The sequence below is a fragment of the Manis pentadactyla genome, chromosome 1 (genome assembly GCF_030020395.1).
Source record: "Manis pentadactyla isolate mManPen7 chromosome 1, mManPen7.hap1, whole genome shotgun sequence".
In the NCBI taxonomy this organism is placed as follows: Eukaryota; Metazoa; Chordata; class Mammalia; order Pholidota; family Manidae; genus Manis; species Manis pentadactyla.
The window spans coordinates 44,741,084-44,759,830 of record NC_080019.1 but is presented as its reverse complement, the minus strand read 5'-3'; the positions used below and the strand labels follow the sequence as shown (position 1 = coordinate 44,759,830).

The following is an 18,747-nucleotide window of genomic DNA, read 5'->3' as shown; positions in this document are numbered from 1 at the left end:
AGGGGAGGGGTGGGCTTGTGGGAAAAGGCGGGCCTGCGGCTTGCTGATGTGTTCTACAGAAAATGCTCGTAGCCTAAGTAAGATGACACCCAGGTCTCCCTGAGACGGCAGGTGGGCTTATTCAAAGTGGTGGTACTTCTGTCCAGGCTCTATCAGATACTCAGTTTTTATGTAATAAAATTATTTAGAGGCATAAACTAACACTTATTTAAATAAAACACAATCCTATTAACAGTAGTTCTCAACCTCTAATCTGTAGCTCTTTTATACATTCATCATCAGCTTATCTGGACATGAGATGATGTTAACATTCAAAAACAAGGTTGTTTATACCATAAGAACTGAATTAAATTGTAAGGCTGGGGGCACCAGGGGAAGGGGTGAGCCTGTTGGACAAGCTCAGGCCTCACCAAACAAGGCAAAGAGACCAAAAGGTTCCGGTCTGACAACATTCCAGAGTCTGATCGGACAACATTCCTAACTAGAGCCCTTCCCCCAAGCTAGAAGAGTAGTGGTAACTTTCCAGTACCTGTCTAAAAGCCAATGAGAGACCCCCACGTACCCTAGATGAGCCAATCCTCATGCTACTGTACACCTTTGCTCCCCCTCCCCCTGCCTTCTTTAAAAACTTGCTGCCTGCCCTGCTGAACGCGACTTTCCCAGCCTCTATTTCTGGAGACTGGGAAACCTTGCCTGGGAATTGTGTTCAAATAAACTACCTGGCCCTTTGTTGCCTCTCTTCGCCTGCTATTTTGGCTAGAATTTATCTTACATTTGGTGCCAAAACCCGGGAGAGAGCATGAGTGGGTGCACCGACTGGCCACTGGCGGCCCTGACCCCTCCTTCCCCAATTCGGGACCTCAGCCTGCTCTCCGCTGTGTGGACTATTTTCCGGTGAGTCCCTAAGTTTCCCCTGGTCTGCTTCCCTTCCTAACTCCATTTCACCTGGTCCATCCAAAATCATAGCTACGTCCAGGTCAGGGCATCCGGCCCCTTGGGCATCCAGCCCACCCTCTGCGGGCATCCGGCCCACCTCTGGCCCTGTGGTATGGGAGACATCCCTACCCCAGGCCCCAGGATGTCTGTGGGCATCCGGCCCACCCCTGGCCCTGTGGTGGGGGAGACCTCCCTCACCCAGGCTCCCAGGACGTCTCCCCTGACTTGGCGCGCTTGGGACGCTGGGTGCTTCTCTCAGCGGGATTAGTTGGGGAGTGGCGCAGACATGGGAACCAACCCTCAAAAGCAGAGGCTCAGACCCCACTGTGGTGTCTCATTTCTAATTTTCCTCTATATTTGTCCTGGGAAGTTCGCAAACGGAAGCTAGTCTTCCTTTGCTCTGAGGCCGGGCCTCAGTATCCCTTGGACAATCTCGCTGGCTCCCTGAGGGAAGTTTCGATGTTGGCCTCCTCACCAACTTAACTAATTATTGCCATCGGAGCGGAAAGTGGGGTGAAACCCCTTATGTGCAGGCTTTTTGGACTCTGTGCACCTGCCCAGATCTGTGTGTTAAGTGTACTCCCTCCCAAGTTTTGTTAGCCCAGGCCTCCGCCAAAGACCGCCGATCTCTACCCCTCCTATGACTGGGAGGCTCTTCTCTGATGGACTCGGCGGAGGATCTCGGCTACCCCCCTTCCCGCTCCTCCAGGCCCACCGCAGAGGCCAGCTCCCTTCCTCAATGTTTCTCTCCTCCATCTTGTTCCCCTTCTCTTCCAATTTCTCCACCATCTTGTTCCCCTTCTCTTCCGGTTTCTCCGCCATCTTGTTCTCCTTCTCTTCTGGTTTGTAGATTGACCCGGCCTCAGCGTTAGGTTCCTCTCTCCTGGCCATGCATTTTATAACTCAGTCAGCTCCCAACATCAGGCACAAGCTGAAAAAGGCTGAGGATGGTCCCCAGACCCCTCTAGGAGACCTGGCAGATATGGCATTTAAAGTTTTTCATGCCCAAGAGGATGAGTGAGAGGAGGTCAGCTGCCCGAATGGCAGAACAGACTCGCGCCATAACAGCTGCTCTGCGGCCGGCTCATGGAGATCATTGGGGTGTCCCTGAAGATCGACTCGAACCTCTGGGCCCTTGCTTTCGGTGTGGCAAAGAAGGGCACTGGGCATGGAAGTGCTCCAACCAACCACGCAGACCGACGAGACCGTGCCCCAGCTGCGGTAAGCGAGGTCATTGGAAAGTAGACTGTCCACTCGGGAGTGGTTCTCCTCTGGCGGCAGAGTCCCACAGGGGGCAGACACCCTCGAAGGACTACCCTTCAGACCTGCTGGGCATCCTTGAAGATTGAAGACGCCTGGACTCGGACACCCCGATCACCCTCGCCGAGCCCAGGGCCAAGCTGTGGGTAGTGGGCAAGCCCATCTCCTTCTTGGTGGACACGGGGGCTACCTACTCTGTTCTCCCCTCCTTTAAAGGGCCTTTGAACCCTGCCAAGGTCTCCATAGTTGGGGTCATGGGAACCCACTCCAAGCCTTTAGAGACAGGCCTGGTGGCCTGCACCTTCCAAGGCATCCCGTTTACCCATTCCTTTCTGGTCATGCCTTCCTGTCCTACCCCTCTGTTAGGACGGGATTTGCTCTATAAGTTAGGAGCCTCTATTTCCCTCCCACCTTTTAAATGCTTATAGGATGCCAGAAACTCCCTCATTGCTTTGATCGGCAAAGGAGAGTTAGACGACGGTAACCTGAATCTCCCGACTTCCTGGACTGCTGTCAATCCGGTCGTATGGGACATCTCCACCCCCGTGGTGACAACCCACCACATTCCAGTTTTAATATGCCTTAAAGACCCATCCCGCTTCCCCTCTTGCCCTCAATTTCCTATTTCGCAGGCTCATCGAAGGGGACTACAGCCTTTTGTTAATCATCTACTCTCGCAGGGGCTTTTAGTACTGACTAACTCTCCATGCAATACTTCCATCTTGCCGGTAAAAAAGCCTTCTGGAGTGTATCGCCTCGTTCAGGACCCCTGAATAATTAAAGAGGCTGTTATTCCATTATACCCAGTAGTGCTTAACCCATATACTCTTCTGTCTCAGGTCCCTTCCGGTACCTCTCATTTTACTGCACTGGACCTTAAAGATGCCTTTTTCACTATACCTCTCCACTCAGACTCGCAGCCGTTATTTGCCTTCATGTGGGAGGACCCTGACACCCATCGGTCTAGACAATTAACCTGGACAGTTCTACCTCAAGGTTTCAGAGATAGCCCCCATCTTTTTGGCAGGCCCTGGCAGAGGACCTCTTGTGACATTCAATGGGCGAGAGTACTCTCCTCCAATGATTGCATGATCTTTTACTTTGCAGCCCCTCTAAGGAGGCCTCGGTCCTGGACACTACATCCCTTCTTAATTTCCTGGCAGACATGGGATACAGAGTATCCCCTGTCAAAGCACAGTTGTCTCTATCCCAAGTTACATACCTCGGGCTGGCTCTAACTTGCACCACTAAAGCCCTGACGGCGGACCAAGCGGCTGAGATTAAAGCTCTCCTGCCACCTACTTCAGGAGCCGAGATACTATCCTTTCTAGGATTGGTGGGGTTTTTCAGACACTGGGTGCTTAACTTTGCCCTTCTGGCCAGACCGCTTTATGTGGCTGCCACGGAGACTCCTACTGGGCTGCTAACTTCATCCACTGAGGTAGCTTCTGCTTTCAATCAATTGTGGGATGCGTTGCTCTCATCCCCCTCATTGATGCTCCCTGACTTAACTAAGCCCTTTACCCTATATACAGCAGAGAGGGCAGGGGTGGCCACTGGAGTGCTGGTACAGCCAGTGGGGCTGGGATGCCGTCCCGTTGCCTTTCTCTCCAAACAGTTGGATACCACCACCAGGGGGTGGCAGCCTTGCCTCCAAGCCCTGGCAGCTGCAGGAAGTTTGGCCCGAGAAGCCCTGAAATTAACTCTCAAACAGCCCATTACTGTGTATTCCCCACACCAGTTACAGGATCTTTTGAGTCATAAATCCCTGGCCTCCTTGAGTCCTTCAAGAGTACAAGAATTCCATCTTCTATTCATTGAGCATCCGCAGGTAACCCTACAAGTCTCTCCACCCCTTAACCTAGCCTCCTTGCTTCCCATCAGTGATCAGGCAGATCAGCCCACTCATTCCTGTGTAGAGATTGTAGAGGCTCTTAGGAAACCTAGAGAGGGCCTACAAGACGTGCCTCGCGAGGACCCTGACTCGACCTTTTTCATAGGCGGAAGCTCGGTGAAGGGGAGTGATGGGGTACAAAGGGCAGCCTATGCAGTGGTGACTCTGTCACAGGTGATAGAAGTAAACCTACTCCCATCTGGGACCACCTCCCAGAAAGCCGAATTAGTGGCTCTTACCTGGGCATTACAGCTGGCAGCCGGGAAGAGAGCCACAATTTATACTGACTCTAAATATGCCTTCCTAGTTACACAACTCACACTGAAATTTGGAAAGGGGCTTTCTTACCACTAAGGGAACCCTGATCATCAACGGCAGGGCTATCAGCCGCCTGCTACAGGCCTTAGAGGATCCCAAGGAAGTAGCCATTGTGCATTGTAAGGGACATTAGACTGGAAACGATCCAGTAACCAGACGTAATGCATTGGCAGATGCCACAGACCGAAAAATTAACATCCGGGTCGGGGCAACCCTCTGTGCTGTTTCTTTCCCCCTCTCTATTGCCCCAATACCCTGATGATGAATGGCGACTGCTTCTACATGAAGGGGGGATGTTGGGAGATCAGGGATGGATATATCTCCGGGGACGAATTGCCCTCCCCCAAGCCCAAGGCAGAAATATCATATCCAAAATTCATCAGTTTCTACACATTGGGCCGGAAGCCATGCACCGGTTTCTCTCCCCCATATTTGCCCCTTATGGTCTCTGCAAGGCCATAGATCAGGTGTACCAAGCCTGCACTACTTGTCATTGCTCCCACAAACCACCTCTACAGTGCATTTTGGAGGTACTCCTATAGATGGAAGTATTCTAAGCTAAATAGATGTCACCCAAGGGATAGACAAGGACTATAGAAAATGAATCATAACGTACAAAGAATGGAGGAGGAAGAAAAAGGAGGAAAAAAAAAGAATCTTTAGGTTGTGTTTCTAATAGCATACTAAGTGAGTTAAATTAGACTGTTAGATAGTAAGGGAATTACCCTTGAACCTTTGGTAACCACGAATCTAACACCTACAATGGCAATAAGTACATACCTATCAATAACCACCCTAAATTTAAATGGTCTGAATGCACCAATAAAAACACAAAGAGTCACTGAATAGATAAAAAAACAAGACCTATATATATGCTGCCTACAAGAGACTCACTTCAAACCCAAAGACATACACAGACTAAAAGCAAATGGATGGAAAAAGATACTTCATGCAACAAATAGTAAGAAAAAAGCAGGAGTTGTAGTACTTATATCAGACAAAATAGACTTCAAAACAAAGAAAGTCACAAGAGATAAAGGACATTACATAATGATAAAGGGCTCAGTCCAGCAAGACGATATAACTATTATAAATACCTGTGCAGCCAACACAGGATCACCTAAATATGTGAAACAAATACTAACAGAATTAAAGAGGGAAATAGAATGCAGTGCATTCATTTTAGAAGACTTCAACACACCACTCACTCCAAAGGACTGATCAACCAGACAGAAAATTAATAAAGAGACAGAGGCACTGAACAATGTATTAGAACAGATGGACCTAACAGACATCTACAGAACACTCCATCCAAAAGTAACAGGATACACATTCTTCTCAAGGGCACATGGAACATTTTCAAGAATAGATGATATACTAGGCCACAAAAAGAACCTCAGTAAATTCAAAAAGACTGAAATTGTACCAACCAGCTTCTCAGATCATGAAGGTATGAAACTAGAAATAAATTACTCAAAGAAAATGAAAAAGCCCTCAAACACATGCAGGCTTCATAATGTGCTCCTAAATAATCAATAGATCAATGACCAAATAAAAACAGAGATCAAGGAATATATGGAGACAAATGACAACAATATTCAACACTGCAAAATCTGTGGGATGCAGCGAAGGCTGTGCTAAGAGGGAAATATATTGCAATACAGGCCTACCTCAGGAAAGAAGAACAATCCCAAATGAACAGTCTAAACTCACAATTAATGAAACTACAAAAGGAGGAACAAATGAGGCCCAAAGTCAATAGAAGGAGGGACATAATAAAGATTAAAGCATAAATAAATAAAATTGAGAAGAATAAAACAATAGAAAGGATCAATGAAAGGAGCTGGTTCTTTAAGAAAATAAACAAAATAGATAAACCCCTAGCCAGACGTATCAAGAAAAAAAGAGTCTACACACATAAACAAAGTCAGAAACGAGAAAGGAAAAATAACTATGGATACCACAGAAATACAAAGAATTAAGAGACAATATCACAAAAAATTATATGGTAACAAACTGGATAACCTAGAAAAAATGGACGATTTTCTAGAAAAATACAACCATCCGAAGCTGACCCAAGAAGAAACAGAAAATCTGAATAGACCAATTACCAGCAAAGAAATTGAACTGGTAATAAAAAAACTACCTAAGAACAAAACTCCTGAACCAGATGGTTTCACTGCTGAATTTTATCAAACATTTAGTGAAGATCTCATAGCCATCCTCCTTAGTTTTCCAAAAAGTAGAAGAGGAGGGAATACTCCAAAACTCATTCTACGAGGCCAACATCACTCTAATACCAAAACCAGGCAAAGATACCACTAAAAAAGAAAATTATAGACCAATGTCCCTGATGAACATAGATGTAAAAATACTCAACAAAATATTAGCAAACTGAATTCAAAAATACATCAAAAAGATCATCCATCATCCACTACATCAACAAAAAGGACAAAAACCACACAATCATCTCCAAAGATGCTAAAAAAGCATTTGACAAAATTCAACATCCATTGATGATAAAAACTCTCAACAAAATGGGTATAGAGGGCAAGTACCTCAACATAATAAAGGCCATATATGACAAACCCACAGTCAACATTATACTTAACAGCAAGAAGATGAAAGATTTTCCTTTAAGATCGGGAACAAGACAAGGATGCCCACTCTCCCCACTTTTATTCAACATAGTTCTGGAGGTCCTAGCCACGGCAATCAGACAACACAAAGAAATAAAAGGCATCCAGATTGGCAAGGAAGAAGTCAAACTGTCCATCTTTGCAGATGACATGATATTGTACATAAAAAATCCTAAAGAATCCACTCCAAAACTACTAGAACTAATATCTGAATTCAGGAAAGTATGGGATACAAAATTAATACACAGAAATCTGTTGCATTCCTATACACTAATGATGAACTAGCAGAAAGAGAAATCAGGAAAACAATTCCATTCACAATTGCATCAAAAAGATTAAAATACCTAGGAATAAACCTAACCAAGGAAGTGAAAGAGTTATACTCTTAAAACTACAAGACACTCATGAGACAAATTAAAGAAGACACCAATAAATGGAAACACATCCAGTGCTCATGGATAGGAAGAATTAATATTGTCAAAATGGCCATCCTGCCTAAAGCAATCTACAGATTCAGTGCAATTCCTTTCAAAATACCACCAACATTCTTCAATGAACTAGAGCAAATAGTTCTAAAATTCATGTGGAACCACAAAAGACTCCGGATAGCCAAAGCAATCCTGAGAAGGAAAAATAAAGCGGGAGAAATTATGCTCCCCAACTGCAAGCTCTACTACAAAGCCACAGTAATCAAGACAATTTGGTACTGGCACAAGAACAGACCCACAGACCAATGGAACAGACTAGAGAGCCCAGATACAAACCCAAGCATATATGTTCAATTAATATATGGTAAAGGAGCCAAGAATATACAATGGGGAAATGATAGCCTCTTCAACAGCTAGTGTTGGCAAAACTGGACAGCTACATGAAAGAGAATGAAACTGGATTACTGTCTAACCCCTTATACAAAAGTAAACTCAAAATGGATCAAAGACCTGAATGTAAGTCATGAAACCATAAAACTCTTAGAAAAAAACATAGGCAAAAATCTCTTGGACATAAACATGAGCAACTTCTTCATGAACATATCTCCCCAGGCAAGGGAAACCAAAGCAAAAATGAACAAGTGGGACTACATCAAAGGACCCCATCAATAGAACAAAAAGGCATCTTACAGTATGGGAGAATATATTCATAAATTACATATCCCATAAGGGGTTGACATCTAAAATACATACAGAGCTCAGGCATCTCAACAAACAAAAAGCAAATAAGCCAATTAAAAAATGGGCAGAGGAGCTGAACAGTTTTCCAAAGAAGAAATTCAGATGGCCAACAGGCACACGAAAAGATGCTCCACATCGCTAATCATCAGAGAAATGCAAATCAAAACCACAATGAGATATCACCTCATACCAGTTAGGGTGGCCAACATCCAAAAGACAAACAACAAGAAATGTTGGCGAGGATGTGGAGAAAGGGGAACCCTCCTTCAGTGCTCGTGGGAATGTAAATTAGTTCAACCGTTGTGGGAAGCAGTATGGAGGCTCCTCAAAAAACTAAAAATAGAAATACCGTTTGACCCAGGAATTACACTCCTAGGAATTTACCCTGAGAATGCAGCAGCCCAGTTTGAAAAAAACATATGCACCCCTATGTTTATCGCAGCACTATTTACAATAGCCAAGAAATGGAAGCAACCTAAGTGTCCATCAGTAGATGAATGGATAAAGAAGATGTGGTACATATACACAATGGAATATTATTCAGCCATAAGAAGAAAACAAATCCTATAATTTGCTACAACATGGATGGAGCTGGAGGGTATTATGCTCAGTGAAATAAGCCAGGCAGAGAAAGACAAATATCAGATGATTTCACTCATCTGTGGAGCATAAGAACAAAGAGAAAACTGAAAGAACAAAACAGCAGCAGACTCACAGAACCCAAGAATGAACTAACAGTTACCAAAGGGAAAGGGACTGGGGACGATGGTGGGAAGGGAGGGATAAGGGGGAAAAGGGGGTATTATGGTTAGCACACATAATGTAGTGGGGGGAGATACGGGGACGGCAGTACAACACAGAGAGGACAAGTAGTGATTCTATAGCATCTTACTACGCTGATGGACAGTGACTGTAATGGGGTATGTGGTGGGGACTTGATAATTGGGGGAGTCTAGTAATGATATTGCTCATGTAATTGTACATTAATAATACCAAAATAAAATTAAAAAACACAAAAGACAACAACAACAAAAAAGTAAAACCCCACTGTGGGATCCACTCCTACTACAAGACTCCTGGGGAGCAGCTGGCATTCTGAGGGCTGGAGGCCAGGAGAAAGAAGGTGGAGGGAGAGGTCCATCACAGTCATGCCCCATTCCCAGGGGGCAGGCAGAAGTGCAGAGAGTTCTGGAGGGTGGGAGGCACAGAAGTGCAGTTAAAACTGATGGATATGAGGAGTTCTTTCAAGTTTCTTGTGTGTATGTCTTCCTAGCGTTTTCCAAAAGTGTCATATATACTGCAGACCCTGCATAATGCCAGGAAAGGGCCTCAATTTCTGTCTCCAGGTGAGTGGTCCACCGTGCATCCCCTTGGGTGCACAGAGCAGGAGCAGGCTGGCCAGTGTGTAAAGGGAAATCAGGTAAACGCTTCTCGGTATCTGATTGCCTTATTGTCATGACTACTGCTTTCATTTAAAACAAGTTCTCACACATATAGTGGGGTAGGATCCAGGCATCTTGGATGATTTTCACATGGGGAAGGAATGGTTGTATTCTTTCTCTGCCCTGCAACTTGGAAGCTCTGTCCCCATACAAAGACACATCTAGTCCTGATGGGTGACTGTGGTGGATGTCAGGGATTGGTTGCCCAACTCCCACGCCATCCTCCTTCTAGGTAGCCTTCCTGCACTGCCAAGGCTGACAAGCTACACACGCTGTTACCTGGACTCCCTTGCAGCTGGGCTCGTGATGCAAGTGAGATTCTAAATGCACTCATGGGGGCGTTGGAAGGAGGTGAGGGGAAGGATGTCTTCCTTTGCCTTTCTGCTATTTTCAATTCTCAGGCAGAGTGGTGTAGATGAAAGGTTTTCTGCAGCAGCTTCCAGTGTCATTTTCCAAGTCCAGGTCCTGGGAGGCAGCTGCAGCAGAGGTAGTGCTGAGCTCCAACTCCAGGACTGTGTGACCAGCGCTGTGATGCCTGGGAGGTGGTTCTCATGGTGGCTTCAGCTGTGAGAGTGACAGCAGCACCCTGGTCCCTGGACCCCAGCTCAACTTGTGGTTCCTGAACTCACAGCTCCAACAGCAGCCTCCACCTCCAAGACTATGGAGTTCTCAGAACTGTTCCTTGAGGCTTAGCCTGGAGCCCACTCCTCTGGCCCTGCCAGAGTTTTAAAAAACCTTTTATTTAAAAATAATTATAAATTCACAGTAAAGTTGACCCTTGAACGATGCAGGGGATGGGGTGCTGACCCCCCAGCACAATAAAAAATCCACATGTAACTTGACTCCCACAAAACTTAATAGCCTATTGCCTTACCAGATAACAGTTGATTAGCACATATTTTCTACATATATATATACTTATTATATTAATGATAATCTTTAAGACAGAGAAAATGGTTTTTCAAATTGTCACAAATTTCCAAAAAATTTTTCACTGTATTTGTTTTTAAAATCCACATATAAGTGGATCTATGCAGTTCAAACCTGTGCTGCTCAATGGTCAACTGTAGTTGCAAAGATAGTATACAGATAGTATAGGGGGTTCCTTGTGTATCTTTCATCCATTTTCCCCCAGGGTTACGTCTTCCATAATTATAGTACAATATCAAAAGGATGAACTTGACACTGGCATAATGTATGTGCATGGCTCCATGATTTTATCACGTGCAGAGATTCATTAGTCATCACAGTGTTCAAGATGCAGAACTGGTCCTAAACACCACAAATATCTCCCTCCTGCTACCCCTGTATAGTCATGCTTACCCCTTTTACTGTCTCCCATTCCTAATCTTTGCCAAGTAAAAATCTCTTCTTATCTCTACAGAGATACATTATGTTATGTACATATATATAAATGTTATAAATGCAATCACATAGTATGTAAACTTTTGAGACTGGCTTTTTTCACTTAGCACAGCGCCCTTCAAATTAACCCAAGTTGCAGCCTTTACCAACAAGAGCCTGTTCCTTTTCATTCCTGAGTAGTACTCCATGGTTAGATGTGCTACAGTGGGCACAGTGCCACTGGTGGACATCTGGTCATTTCTAGTTTTTGGTTACAATTATAGCTGCTCTGAACATTCATGCATTTGTTTTTGTGTGAACATAATTTTCACTTCTTTGGGGTAAATGTCCAGAATGCAATTTCATGGTAATATGGTAAGTATATGTGTAATTTCTTCAGAAACTGCTAACTCTTCCCAGACTACCACTTTACATTCCTATCACCAATGTATGCAAGAGATCCTCTTTCCCTGTACCTTTGCTGGTATTTGGTATTGTTGCTATTTCTTACTGCAGTTGAGTATGATCGATTCTTTCCTCCACTAGTAGTGTCTCTGCATTTCCACTTGGAATGAGAGGGTTGGGGGGATTATTAATCTCGTGATTATACAACAAATCTCCCTCCTCCCATTTTCCACTAATTGGAAAAAGGTAGTGTTGCCAAATACTGCATGGTGTTGCCAAATATTTATGTGAAATTCAAATTTAACTGGATGTCCTATATTTTTCTCTGTTAAATCTTAGCATCCTAGAAAAAGGCTGACCTAAGTCTGTGAATTTTGACAGTACAAAATTCAAAAACAGATCATTTGATGATTTCCACTAGCTGTCAGCTCCCAGAAGGCAAGGATGACATCTTTTTGCACTTTTTGTACTTTTCATTCCCAAATCCAGGATGGCATTATCTCAAATTCTAAATTAGTTGTGTGTGACTTCATGGAGTTTTTTTTTGAGAAGAGAAATGAAAGTCATTTTTAAAAAGATACATAGAAACAGCTTTCTGACTGTACTGACATTTAGAATGGAGGGATTTTTAAAAAGTGTTAATTAGAATTTGGCTTTAAAAAATTCATGTATCAACGTAACAAAACCCACACACACAAAAAATATAAACATAAAAATCACAGGAGCCTTAAGACCACAACCCTTTAAGGAACTCACCCGGCCCACCCACTTGGCCCTGCACGCTCACCGTGGCCTGAGCTGCCTGTCACCAGCCCTATTCTGCTGCTGTGAAGGTCCTGGGGCACCGCAGCTAGCACAGCTCCCAAGGGGAGACCCCCAGCACCTTCCTGCATGTTGACGCGGCCTTGGTTCTCAGACTCTGTTGCCAGCTATGGGGGCCTGGCCAGGCCATCACTGTCAATTCTGTGGACAGGGAGGGTGCAGGGCCACACCTTGCAGAGCCCAATGGTAGTGGCAGGATTTTGCCCCCTTTCCACCTGCCCCACATCTAGAAGAGGATTGATGGGGACCTGAAACTGCCCTGCTGTCTTGGAGGGTGGGGGCACTGACAGCAGGGGCCCTCCATCAGCTGTGGGGCCACATGCGCTGTCCAGTAACACCTGGGGCGCGGGTGGGTGCACTTGGAAAGCCTGCCCACACTGGGACGGCCCAGTGGGGGTGACCAGAAATGGGACAGTCAGGGGCTAAGGACCACCTCTGAGGTGTCTGCTTCGGGCTGGGGTTTCTGTGACTGCTTGCGTCCAGGCCTGGTGCCGGCTTGCTGCCATCCCATCTACAGCCAGTGAGGTATCCTCAGAGCTGACTCACAGTGGGCAGAGGACACCCAGGGCTCTGGGGATGTGGTCCAGGGGCCGCTGGTTACAGTGGTGGGCTTCCCAGAGGAGCTCCCTGAGCATCCCAGGCCCCTGCCCACAGGCTCTCCTGCCAGTCTGCACCTGACTCTTGGATGGGGCAACAAGATGATTTAAAATGGATCAAGAAACGTTAATACCCTTAATGTCAAATGTGTTCTACTAACTCCTATGCCTTATCGAAGAAGCAGTCCTTGCCTACTACATTTCTGGAATTTAAAAACCTGCAAATATGCGTATGACGGAAATAATCTACATCTTGTAGGAAATACGGGGGACACGGAAGTAATCTGTCAAGCTCATGGAACTCTACACTGAAGACCTGTGCATTTCAACATAAATTCACAAACATCAACAAAAGAAATATGTTTTTTTAAAAAAAGCAACAAAAGAAGAGTTTCTAATACTCAGTGCTGCCAGAGGGTGGTCTGGGCTGGGCCACTTGCTGTGGAGCCAGGCTCCTGCCACCAGATGCTGGAACTGGGGAAAGGTCACTGACATCATAGTGAGTCCACACAGGGGAGTGTTCCATAGCCAACCAGAATCTTGTTAAGAATGATGTTCAGAGACATGGCAAAGTATCTGTGTTACGTTAAAAGAAAAAATAACCAGGACAAAGTTTCACATGAAATAGGATTTCAAATTGTAGAAAACGATCTGAACACAGGCAGAAACCCATTGTTCCACCAAGCCAATGAATCACCCATGGAGCTCCCTCCACAACTCCATCCACAGACACCGTGACAGGGCAGCAGAGCTGGGGCTCGGGGGATGTGGCAGGCTAATTACCATGGAGATGTAGGAGACAAACACTAGAATTTCCGTAAGTTACCCCTTAAGCCAAGTTTTTCTTTTTTGAGGCATAATATCACATTGCAAAGTGTGTTAAGCACACTTACCTCAAGGTAAGCTGATGACTACTGACCTGGCTAGCCACTGTGCAACCACCATTCAGACCAAGACATTTCCAACTTCCCAAGTCCCCTTGCATCCATCTCAGCCTCTCCCTCCTTCCCAGTAACCACGATTCTGAATTCTATTGCTATAGATTTGCTTTTTAAAAATTTTTAAAAATTTTGGTATCATTAATGTACAATTACATGAGTAACATTATGGTTAGTAGACTCCCCCCACTATCAAGTTCCCCCCACATACCCCATTACAGTCACTGTCCATCAGCGTAGTAAGATGCTATAGAATCACTACTTGTCTTCTCTGTGTTTATACTGCCTTCCCTGTGGCCTCCACCCCCCTACATTATGTGTGCTAATCATAATGCCCCTTATTCCCCTTCTCCTTCCCTTCCTACCACCCCCCACCCCCAGTCCCTTTCTCTTTGGCAACTGTTAGTCCATTATTGGGTTCTGTGATTCTGCTGTTTTGTTCCTTCAGTTTTTGCTTTGTTCTTATGATCCACAGATGAGTGAAATCATTTGGTACTTGTCCATTCATCTATTGATGGACACTTAGGTTGCTTCCATTTCTTGGCTATTGTAAATAGTGCTGAGATAAACATAGGGGTGCATATGTCTTTTTTAAACTGGGCTCCTGCATTCTTAGGGTAAATTCCTAGGAGTGGGATTCCTGGGTCAAACAGTATTTCTATTTTTAGTTTTTTGAGGAACCTCCATACTGCTTTCCACAATGGTTGAACTAGTTTACATTTCTACCAGCAGTGCAGGAGGGTTCCCCTTTCTCCACATCCTCGCCAACATTTGTTGTTGTCTGTCTTCTGGATGGTGGCCATCCTAACTGGTGTGAGGTGATATCTCATTGTGGTTTTCATTTGCATTTCTCTGATGATTAGCAATGTGGAGCATTTTTTCATGTGCCTGTTGGCCATCTGAATTTCTTCTTTGGAGAAGTGTCTGTTCAGATCCTCTGCCCATTTATCAATTGCATTGTTTGCTTTTTGTTTGTTGACGTGCATAAACTCTTTATATATTTTGGATGTTAGATTTGCTCTCTTGTTTTAGGCCTTCATGGAGATGGAATCATACAGTATATATTCTCTTGGCCTGGCTTCTTTCACTCAACATTATGTCTGTGAGATTTATGTTGCTGCATATACCCGTGGTCCATTTCTCTTTTAATTACTGTGTCCTTTACATCCTGTTCTTGGACATTTGGGTTGTTCCCAGTTTTTGGCTAGAGCTATGAATATTTTATAAGTGTCTTTTTGATGACATAAGCACCCATGTCTTTTGGGTATGTATCTAGAAATGGAATTGCTGAGATACAGGGTAGTTACAATGTTCAGCATTAGAAGAAATTGCCAAATGGTTCTCCAAGTGGTTACACCATTTTACCCCCACACCAGCAGTATCTGAGACTTCTGACTGAACCAAATCTTTATGTATGGATTAACACAGCAGTGTGAGATGGTGGTAGATGGAGGGGACAGTCAGCGAGAAGGATATTCTAAGCAGAAGGCATGTCATGGAGGCACCTGGTGACCATGAAATGTGCCACTCACCCCCGCTCTGAATCCACCATGGGACAAGCACAGCGATCGGGACATCTGTCTCACAGATGAGTCCTGGCCAGCCTGGCACGAGCCTCCCAGAACTGAGCCACAGCTTGAGACTTTACCCTCTTTCCTGCTGTCTGTCATGAGAGTCAGGCCTGCATCAGGGTCTTCTTATAAAGAAAAGGCTAAAACTCTTTCTCCTTCTCTAAGGACAAATTTGATCTTGGGTTAACTTTCTAGTTGTTTCCACAGAAACCAGATAAAGGTGGAATGTCAGGTATGGCATACATCAAAACTGCTGATGGTAAAAATGGCCTCTGAGAGATGACATCTGGACTGAAGAATGGAATATCTGGTAGGACTGCACAGCTGTCAGCTTCCGAGTGTGAGAATTCCTGTAACTGGGCATGACCCTTTAGGGATCCCTGGAACTATGACTGTGGGTTATCTCAAAAGCTAATGGCTCCTATGGGGCTTCAAGCCAAAGTGGCCCCTACAACTACCAAAGTAGGGCTTGTCTTGTCACCCACGAGCTGGCACTTAGGGGAGAACCTCTGGACTGGCAGGAGGGCTCCTCCTGTGGAAGAAAAGTGTCTAGCACGGCCCTGCTGAATTCGCTGTCCCATGTCCTTCCAAGGGAAGCCAAGCCAGGTGTGGTCTATCATGGTCTGACCATCCAACTGAGTTTAAGAATACCCCCGGTGGACATGCTCTTCCGCAGCACAGCCCTCGCCTACCTACTGCCAGGCTTTAATCCCACTTAGACGTAAATGTCTATTCATTCAGCAGGCGAGATTAATCCAACCAGCCTGCTTCACAGACTTTGATGCTAACCATTGCCACATCTCTTCAACTGACAGCCAGGATTAAAGAGCACCTGGGTACTAACTACCAGCCCCGCTTCCAACTGGCCAATAAAAACACTTGACCAAGATATTTATCATCATTTAATGAATGTTCCAAATACAACTTTACTGGGCTACAGGTGACTTTCACGATGGTGGAAGCTGATAAACTGCCCCTCCAAACAATGGAAGCTGATAAACTGCCCCTCAAACAATGGAAGCTGATAAACTGCCCCTCCAAACAATGGCATGATTACTCACAGTTTCCAGAAACCTAGATATCAGCCAGACAGACTCAGTGAGGACCAGCATGATCACTCAGCCAAAGAGGCTCCCTGGGAATTCTTATTTTCCTATTTTCTTCCCTTGTTCCTCCTCCCCTAAGGGCCTCCTCCAGGGGTGTGGATGCTCAAGATGGGAGAGGGGGACAGAGGGACAAAGAGTAGTGCCACAAACCCCACACCCCCAACACAGTAAGAAGACATGGGGCCCAGGTCTGCTCAATAAATACATAAATCATTTCCAGAAGCCACCACAGGGGTCAGCAGGCCCAGGGACACTGAGCTGGAGGAGCCAACCTCCTGCGGCCTGACCACGGCATACTTGCTACGTGCTGCACACCAGCACATCTGCAAAGGGTCCCAGGAAGATCTTGTTGAAGATGCAGCGGACCCACACCAGGTAGGTGGTGAAGGGCTTGATGTTCTCAGTGAAGGTGTGGTTCTGCAGGGCCAGGATGTAAGGCACGTAGGTGTTCTCCCCCTGCTCCTGAAGCCACACCTCATACTTCACCTCCCTCACCTTCAGGTACTTGAGGTTCCATGGGATCTGCCAGGAGACCGTGAGGCGGGCCTCAGAGGCACCCTGCACTGACACCTGGCACCTTGCCTCCCGAACCTTGCCTGGGTAGAGGCCGACTGTCGACTTCTGCTTCCGTGGCCCAGGCCGACCCTTCACCACATGCCGTATGGTTTGCATGAGGGATGGGATGTCCACCTTGGTGTCCTGGTAGATTCGGAAAAGCCACTCTGGGTTCCGGCAACAGAGGTGCCGTGGGACCTCACGGCTTTGTAGGATACGGGCCTGCTCAGCCCGGTCGAGGTGGGTGATGCCCCCCTGGTCCCAGGGCCGCTCAGGGTATGTGACCGTGTTCTCTGGCATCATGTTCCGCCAGGCTACATACTGGAGGTCCATGCCAGGCAGTGTGGCCAGTGTCTTATAGGGGGTGTAGTGGTCAGGATTGATGGCATATGGGAACAGCTCAACCACCGTTGCCCCACGGGGTAGGAAGAGGGCTGTGATCAGCTGGGCCCCATGCATGCTGACCAGCATGGAGGCATTGCTGACCAGTCGTACAACATCTGTAAAGGCATGGTCCTCCAGGGACACTGTCACTGTCCTCATTTGGAACTCCTGAGCCAGTGCCAGAAGAAGCTCAGCCTCATTCAGGATGAGTCTATTTTGAGTGCGGCTGAAGACCAGAATGTACTCTTCTTCACCCAGGGGGACCCCTGCATGGCTCACATTCAGCTTTTCCTTTATGAACCGTGCGAACTGATGGATCTCATTGCCTGAGACGAGGATGTTGGCCTTTGGGCCTTGGGGCTGCACGAAGCCATACTGGTACCAGGTAGTAGTCTTGGAGAGGCCCACAAAAGCATGGGAGAAGCACAGCAGCCGCCCCAGGGTCTTTAGCTGTGCCCTCAGGAGGGGCTGCTTAGGGCTGAGAAGCTTGTAGAGGTCAAAATGTGCACCCTCACTCCAGCCCTCCATGAAGAAGAGCCGGGCCTCATGGGCCAGGCCAGGGAACTGCCGCAGGGTGTAGAAGAGGGGCAGCAAGTCATCGTGGAAGACATGCATGAGGTTGTCAGGGTTGAAGCGGTTGGTGATGAGGGCCACGTCGGGCACGAACACGGGCTTGGGCATGAAACGCAGGGCAGCAGCCGGCAGCTCTATGAAGTTGAAGTACTGGGTGTTATGGTCCTCCACAGTGGACAGGTCGAGCAGGGCTGGCTGGAAGCGTCGGGAGCCCAGACTGGGCAGCATGACAGAGGTGTTGCCGTGGAAGAAGATGAATTCCTCGGCCTCGTTGGAGTAGCAGAGCCACTTGAAGCGGCATATGCGGTCGGTGTGCGTGCGGCCCGTGCACACCATGTGTGTGCCACCCTCCATCAGGATCTGCAGGGCCTTTGGGTAGTCAATCCTCAGTGCTGAGGCTGGCTCTGGGGCCTGTCGGCCGAGGGCCAGCTCTTCCTCCAGAGCGGCTACATGCTCACGCAGCTGCACGTGCTTCCACAGGACTGCTGCCAGCACTGATACCAGGAGGGCGTTGAGCACTGCTGAGAGGTGCATCTTAAAGGCACCGAGCGGCCCTACTGAGATGATGGCCCCTGGGAAGTGCCACAGGCCAGGTGGGCTTTACCCATCCCTGCGGGCACCCTGAGGACTGGCAAAAGCCTGCAGGAGGAGAGAAGGAAAAGGGAAAGGTGTTGGCACAGTCAGTCTGGAGTCATCTCAAGCTCCCACTACGTGCCAGGCATGGTGCTAGGCTTTGTATACCTGCTATAGCACTGATCCCTGCACCATTTTGCACATTTGTAGGTACAGATTAGA

The 18,747-nt window shown here is 46.6% G+C and overlaps 1 protein-coding gene across 4 annotated transcripts in view; it reads right to left on the bottom strand.

Annotated features, from left to right (window-relative positions):
• Nucleotides 1-16,185: 16,185 nt before the first annotated feature.
• The window catches only part of POMGNT2 (protein O-linked mannose N-acetylglucosaminyltransferase 2 (beta 1,4-)), a 39,771-nt gene continuing 37,209 nt past the window's right edge, over nucleotides 16,186-18,747 (bottom strand). For all 4 annotated transcript variants that reach the window (XM_057497331.1, XM_036897182.2, XM_036897183.2 and 1 more), the window contains one exon: nucleotides 16,186-18,591. In XM_057497331.1, coding sequence (XP_057353314.1) covers nucleotides 16,741-18,486 — 1,746 coding nt within the window. In that variant the 5' untranslated portion in view covers nucleotides 18,487-18,591 and the 3' untranslated portion in view covers nucleotides 16,186-16,740. The remainder of the gene's footprint in view (nucleotides 18,592-18,747) is intronic.